Source organism: Camelina sativa, chromosome 18 (assembly GCF_000633955.1).
Source record: "Camelina sativa cultivar DH55 chromosome 18, Cs, whole genome shotgun sequence".
In the NCBI taxonomy this organism is placed as follows: Eukaryota; Viridiplantae; Streptophyta; class Magnoliopsida; order Brassicales; family Brassicaceae; genus Camelina; species Camelina sativa.
In genome coordinates this window covers 20,149,629-20,157,090 of record NC_025702.1, presented here as the reverse complement: position 1 = coordinate 20,157,090, position 7,462 = coordinate 20,149,629, and the positions used below count along the sequence as shown (strand labels likewise).

The following is a 7,462-nucleotide window of genomic DNA, read 5'->3' as shown; positions in this document are numbered from 1 at the left end:
GATCACCGGCTTTTTCACCAACGGTGGTTGCCGGTAACAAATGAGCATCAGCAACAAGCTCTTCACCATTCGCCGCCGTGTTAGCCAGAATCATCCCAACTCCACCAGCTGCTTTAACCACATCTCCTTTCTGAACTCTAGCATTAACTCCTCTGTCACACAGAACAATCTTCCCCTTTACTTTCTCCGGAATCAAAGTTCCGGTCATACAGAGATTACCATTAGTAGCATTACTAGCATTACCGGCGTAAATAAACGGAAGCAATTTATCCGGTAGAGCTTCTCCTTTAAACAATGAAACTCCGGTGAAGTTCTTGCCGTTGCCGAGAATCGCAAGCGCCGGGAAATCACGATCTAGAGTACCAGCACCAACAGTTGTAATCCATGGAGCAACGTTTGATAAACTGAAGCTACTAGGACCAGCATTACCAGCTGAGCAAGATACCAGAATCCCTCTTTCCATGGCGGCGAAAGCTCCGATCGCAACACCGTCTCTATAATACTCAGACGTACCACCGCCTAGTGACATCGACAAAACGTTGACGTTATCGGCGATGGCTTTATCGATAGCAGCTAAAATATCTGAGCTGAAACAACCACCGAGCCAACAGACTTTGTAAACGGCGACACGAGCGCGTGGAGCCATACCACGAGCTGTTCCCGAAGCGTAACCTAATAAGCTAGCTCCTTCGACGACGGATCCAGCGGCGGTTGATGACGTGTGGGTTCCGTGTCCGTCGTCGTCTCTAGGAGATCTCGATTCTTTAGATTCGTCGATTGGTCCCATGGTTGATTCGTAGCCGCGAGCGAAGAATCTAGCTCCGATTAGTTTACGGTTACAGTGAGAAGCGGTGAAGTTGGTTCCGGTCTCGCATCCGCCTTTCCAGGTAGACGGAACCGGACCGAATCCTTCGTCGGAGTAGCTTTTGCTCTCCGGCCAGACTCCGGTATCGAGAACTCCAACGACGACGTCGCTAGACGCGCCGGTTTGAGGGAACAGATCTGCGTTGTGATCGTCGAGGCCGAGGAAGAGAGGAGTACGAGTGGTGTGAAGCTCGTAACGGTGCTCCGGTAAAACAGAGAGAACACCGGGTTGAGCCATGAGGGAGTCGGCTTCGTCTTGAGTGAGACGAGTGGCGAACCCATGAATGGCGTTCTCGTAGGTGTAGAGCAACTCGGCGGAGTCGGAGATAGATCTGAGAGATGAATCGTACCAGTTAGAGTGGAGGTCGAAGGAGGACGGCATCTGAGATTGAGCCATGTGAACGATGTAAGTTCCATGTTCGCTGGAGGAGGAGGAGGACACGTGGCGTAATCCTAGACAGAGGATGAGAAAGAAAGCAGTGGTGGAGCAAGAGAGAAACGACGACATGATTGAGAACCTTTGGTGTGTTGTTGTGTGTGTTTGTCTCTCTCTCTCTCTCTCTCTCTCAATCGAAGAAGAAGAAGATGAGAGAGGGGTTTAAATACAGTGGTAGAAGAAGAGAGAAGATGAAAATGATGCGTACCAAGGAGGAATCATTTGAGAGACTGTTTGTGTCCACTCTTCTTCTTTTTGACAGTGATGACTATTCTTTATTTTTCCTTTGTTTTTTTAATACTCTTTTTTGTGTTCACATGTGTACTTATGTTCATATACGGATACCGTATTATCATCGTATATTATTGTCTCGAGAGGCTCGTTGCTTTATCGTCTCGAGATACTGATTCTTTTTTTTTTTATTAATTATCGATTTTTTTTGGCTGTAATTTGTTTGTATGAAGATGGTACAGTAGTATTATTATGTAGGTTCGATAGAATCACGATGCCATGTGGTTCAGAATACCATTATGATGTTGGTTTGACGTTTGAAAACCATTATGAATAATCGAATATATACGGTATAGCCTTTTTTTAAAAATTTGTCGTCTCTTGTATTTGTATTTGTTTGTCCTCTCTTGTCCAAGGTATCTTTTAATCATGCTTTTTTTTTCTTATCTTCAAGTATTTTTTGAGTTAATATGTTGTTATGTTGGTTTCCACGTAGGTACGGTTTGTATTAATGCGTTACGAAATGGAAATAATCGACCATGCAACAAGGAGTTGGGAATGACTTGGTGAAGTGCCTCATGACTCACCACAAGGCATGATTACGTAAATGCGAACTTAGTAGGTCTACGAACCAATGAAACGAAAACAACTCATCTCTTGTGTGCGTTTATAATTCCTAAAATTTATCAAAGATAAAGATCATAATTATGAATTATACGATATGGATCGAATGACCCACTAAAAAAAAAGTAAAAATCTTTGCTCTTTGGGTTCGTTGAGTCTGATTCTTAATTAAACTTTTACTTTCAATTGCTTCCTTGTTTTTTTTATCTTTTTTTGCCAAGGAACCAATTTGTTTTGGTAATCCAAACTACTTTCATTATTAATGATATTTACTCACTTAGCAAGAAAAAAAAAAGTCTCGTTTTTGGTTTTAATGTTGAGCTTTTATATCAACAAAAGTGGTTACAACCTATAGTATATTCCGGTTGAAGTAAAATATATTTTATTGAGGTGAAACGTAATGCTCTTGGTTTAATTTGAACCAAAAAAAATAGCTTGATCTTATCCCTGATCAACTGTTTCCGATTGATTTACATAGGATTTGACTGATTGAGCCATTGAGCCATGCAAAATTCATGAAACGTAATTTATTTTGGTATTAAAGAGATACAAATATAACCGAAGATGCAAGTGAGAACACGCATAATACAAAGATTTGGATCTAAGCACAGCTTTTTGGGATTACGGCCCACGTGTCATAACATGCCATTCCTCCAGATCTCTTCCCATCCTTTACTTTCCTCTAAAAGAAATCGAACCAGATCTCTCTCTCTTATCTCTGCAAACTCCAAAGTCCAAACTCCTCCAAACCATCCACAACCGTTCCTTATATTCAAAAGATCTGACATTTTATTCTTCTCAATTTCCCATTTTTTAAAAAGATGTGCAGAAGAAGCTCGATGTTACCTTACACACTAGGATTATGAAACCTTTCCTCTAAACGACATTCATATTAATTACATGGGAACTAGAATACTGCAGAAACAAGAGAACAACATATACGTTTTCAGAGTAAATCCAAAAACATTTGTAGTAACTTCCCTATTTTCCCCGATTAGTTGACTGAGGTTCAATCATTCATTGGTTCAATTATGACAGTTAGGACAGCTGAGTCGCAACAAGTAGATATTAATTCGCGACATGTGACCTTAACCTAAACTAATTAATTAGTAGTATTACTTTTATTCAAATCCTTAGAATATCAACTAAACTATACTACTAATCTTTTTTTTTTCCCCAACGACCACATCATACGAATTTCCTGCCTAATTCAGCTTACACTAATTATTTAATATGATAACATCTGCAAAAACAAGAAATATATTAAACCGACGAGTTGTCGTGTTGTACGGTACGCTAAGTGTCGATTCCGGTTAACAAATAAGATACCCCACAAATTCGATGTATACATCCAGAGAAGTCTGAGTCAACAATTTTGTCTTACCTCGAATTACGTTTTTTATGAAAGAATCTATGTTCTCGTGATTCTCTTCTGTTTGTATATATACACAGTACACATTACACAACAATACTCCTTGGTTTGCATGTCCGCATTATACATCAGAACGTCTTAATGTACACACTTTATATTTATTTTTATTTTTATTTATTTTTATTTATTTATTTATTTATTTTATTTTTTATTTTTGTTTCTTAGTAACATCTATGTACACACAGCACTTTATTTTAAAGTAATGTTTATGTAACTATCTTTACATAAAAAATCTATGTGACGGTCGTCGTGGCTTTCCATTAAATGCTTCAACTATTTTTATTTTTATTTTTTTACTTCAACTATTTCTTACTCAGCAAGTTGTTGTCGTCGGAATTTTAATGGTTAGCATTAATGTCGTGATTGTGCAGGTTTCACCCGTTACATTTTCTTTCACTTACCATCGTCAATTTTATACCTTTATGCCACACATGAAGAGATAAAACACTATAGATTACATTAATGTTTGACTCACGCAACACAATAATCCACTGTACACTGATATTGCGTATGAGAATGTGTAGAACAAACTAATTCTCGTATTACATGAATTAACGTGTCTTTCTTTACATCAGACCTACGTCCTACCTAAATTCCCATACAACATAGTTAAACCTTACAGTCCATTACACAGTGATACGTTTTCTTATAGTTTTGTTCATAAACGAAAATAATACAAATAAGATAAATAGTAACAACGGCAGAAACTGGCAGGTTGGTCCATTTTACTGGACTCTTACTGATAATGTCACGATAAGAGTATTTAAAGTAGAAAGTATACTATATCTGAGTAAATTTAATTGGACCACGCTTTTTCTTGTTTTGGAAATTGAACTGTGTGCCGACCAAAAATTTTATTCTAGGAACATCTTTTTCTTTTCTTTTCAAGTTTTAATTATTTAACAACTCACGCAACCTATCAAAAGAGTAATAACACTTGTGCTTTTTGCCTTTAAACTGTTAAAGTTAATGGGCCGTTAATGGGAGACCTAACATCATTAATATGGGCCTTTAGTTCCTAGCATTGACATGACCATGTGGTCAACGAACCGACGAATGCATAAATAATCTGTATCGATAAACTATTTAGTAGTGATGATGATAAGCTTTAGGCTTATTAAAGCCATTTTAATCAAAACCTACGTCGAGCTTGTGTTGTGTGTTGTGTTGTTTATTCTATTTTGACAACTATTTATTAACAAGATCTTCCCATTTGCAGTATTGACCACCGGCTAACGCACGGTAGTAACGGTCTCTGCAATAGACAGGTCTTCCATCAGCAGCCTCAGCCGCGGCCGCTGCCAGATCATCGTCGGTCACAACATCTACAGGTAACCGAAGCAACTGTTCTTTTCTGCGATTTTTGTATTAGCGAAAGAGAGGTGAGTTTGCTATTTCTTATTAAGCCATAAATCTTATTTGATCAGTCTCCTCACCTCATATTGAACTTATTGTTGGTTCTTGAAACGGAAACTTCTGTTTGGTTATCTTTGGCTCCCAGAGTGGTTTTAAAGAAGTCCTCCACTGGTGTTGCGAATACGAATAGTACGAATGCTGACACGAGTAAAGCTCCTGTTCCGACTAATGTTTGTTTGAGCATCTTGATTACTGGCTTCACCTGAAAATCACAAAGTTTCCTGAATCTTTTTTTCGCCTATTTTTTTTGCAACATTGACTAAGAAACATTGTTTGTGTATTGTGTTACCTTGTAAGAGCCTAACAACCTGTCGCGAGCCAACACCTGAGATCACAAATTCAAAGTCACAGTAATTCATCAGTTGCTTTAGTTCTTACCTCATATACATATGCATAGAGTTATCTATATTCATCAGTTGCTTAGTTCTTAAATTTTGCAGGTAGTGTTATCTATATTTCAATCATGTAGATTAGCAAAAGAAAGGACTTTAAGTAGCTACGTTACCTCAGGTGGTTTGACCCACATTTGTCCATCATACCATCCACTCTCTTCATATGGTATAACTGCAGAAAGTAGTCTATCTCCAACGTAGCTCCATCCCTAAGAAAATATACCCAAAAGTCAATAACAATTAACAAATCAAACCAATCAAGCTTTCACAAGTAAAGACTTCTTTGAAGAGAAGAAGCAGAGTAAGTTCAATACCAGGTAAATTCTCAAGACAATCAATGAAACCAGGAATAAAGTTCCAGTCCCAGCAGCTAGAGCAAATCTCAAAGGCTCCTGCAACATATAAAGAATATAGTGTATTATAATCTGTACTAAAAACAAAAAATCTTGTGGCAGGAGGCAGGCTCTGTTTCAAAAAGCTCACTCTGGAAGGATTAAAGCTAGCAGCTGCAATAGGAACTCCAAGAACAGTGAAAGTGACCAACCAAAGACCACCGAGACGAATAAAGAACTCGCTTGGACCCAATTCTCCCCATGAATACAACATTCCTTCCTTCAAAGACGAATACTCATTCACCTATACACACCAAAACACACTCAAAAATCTCATCATTACTTTAGAATCAGGAAAAAAAAAACACAAAAAAAGTGATTTACTTACGGGCCTTTGGTCTGAAGGAACTTCAATCTCGGAACTAGGATCCCAGCTTTGTCCAGAGAAACTCATGCTTCCACCTCCATTATTACCTTTGTCTTCCACTGCTTTCACTGTAACGTTTAGAAGAAGCTGCTGCTTCTTACCATCGTTGCCGATTCCGCCATATCTGACGATCGATGAAGAATCATAGTAACTCCCGAACTTACCGCTATTGTTACAGACCCGGTGGGGTTTCTTGGGAATCAGAGGGTAACTAGCGATTAACCTGAGCATTGTGCTCCCTATCTGATTCTCTATTCCTGAGAGAGTACCGTTGTTTGATTGAAGATTAAAGGTAAGTGGAGCAGAGCACCTGAACCACCGCAAACAACACACAGCCAGAAATAATAATATTCTGTTTTTTAGTTTGGTTTCTTCTGAGACTTGTAGCGTCTCTCTCCCGCCACGTGGCACATGCTCCCTTGTACGCATCCTCTCGTGTTTCCACGAGCCTCTCTCCCTCTGTCTCTCGGAGTCTCAGTGATATAGTAACTATCTGGGCCACTCAGGCCCAATTTATAAGCGTCTTTTTAATATAACAAAACGAGGAGCCCAAAACCACATTTTCCAAACGTACGTATATTTTCTCTATACCATATTATCAAACTTTCGATTTGAATGTCTTGTTGCAGATGTATTTTATATTTTTATTAATTCATCCGAGCTAATATGTGAGTTTCCGATCAAGTTTTTACCTGCTTTGATTTTTTTTTCTTTTTTTTTTGATATAAATGTACGACAGTTTACATACTTAAATAACAACATACAATCCGTCATAAATATATTTAAAATATAAGACGATTCAGATATTCAATACTCAGACAAATTGTAGAAGAAACATCACCTTGATTTAATAATACTCGAAGAAAAGATTTACATCATCTTCATCACCAGAAAGTTTTACAGACGTATCTCTGAGTTTCATTGACTTCTCATTCTGCTGGTTTCTGCTGCCCTAACTTGGGCGAAGTATGCGTGTCCCTGTCATCAAATCAACAAAGCGCATTATTATTAATTCACCTCTAACATGTGATTAAAAAAACAAAACGCGGCTTCTTATTTGTTCTCTGAAGCATACGTACCATGGCTTCTTTTGCAGTTAATCTGTCTTGATGATCATACCGGAGCAGCTTGTCGAGGAAATCAATCGCCTGCACGGTTTAAGACCATAACACGTTAAAACCCTACTAAACCATTTTCTATACAAAGGAATCAAGAAAATGAGTAAACCTCGGGTGAGATTAAATGCTGATTGTCTGCGTTGATGAATTTGGACCAAGGTTTCCTGCTATGCCTGTGTGTTGTGTTCCA

The 7,462-nt window shown here is 38.3% G+C and overlaps 2 protein-coding genes across 2 annotated transcripts in view; both read right to left on the bottom strand.

Annotated features, from left to right (window-relative positions):
* Window positions 1–1,557, bottom strand: part of LOC104762818 (subtilisin-like protease SBT1.7) — a gene marked incomplete in the record, with an annotated part of 3,947 nt that extends 2,390 nt beyond the window's left edge. The window contains 1 exon segment of the mRNA XM_010486211.2: window positions 1–1,557. Coding sequence (XP_010484513.1) covers window positions 1–1,372 — 1,372 coding nt within the window.
* LOC104762816 lies at window positions 4,626–6,537 on the bottom strand. The gene is made up of 7 exons (XM_010486210.2): window positions 6,116–6,537; window positions 5,879–6,031; window positions 5,710–5,787; window positions 5,509–5,604; window positions 5,293–5,328; window positions 5,024–5,205; window positions 4,626–4,941 (listed from the first exon to the last, which is right to left on the bottom strand). The coding sequence occupies exons 1-7, from the start codon at window positions 6,383–6,385 to the stop codon at window positions 4,776–4,778; spliced, it is 981 nt and encodes a 326-aa protein (XP_010484512.1). The 5' UTR covers window positions 6,386–6,537; the 3' UTR covers window positions 4,626–4,775.

What these genes read in the sequence shown, in the direction of transcription:
- LOC104762816 (XM_010486210.2), bottom strand. Translation starts at nt 6,385, where the DNA reads ATGCTCAGGTTAATCGCTAGTTACCCTCTGATTCCCAAGAAACCCCAC. An exon ending in GGTTGTTAGGCTCTTACAAG is followed by an intron (nt 5,206 to 5,292) that starts GTAACACAATAC and finishes TGTGATTTTCAG; the next exon opens with GTGAAGCCAGTAATCAAGAT. An exon ending in AACAATAAGTTCAATATGAG is followed by an intron (nt 4,942 to 5,023) that starts GTGAGGAGACTG and finishes CAAAAATCGCAG; the next exon opens with AAAAGAACAGTTGCTTCGGT.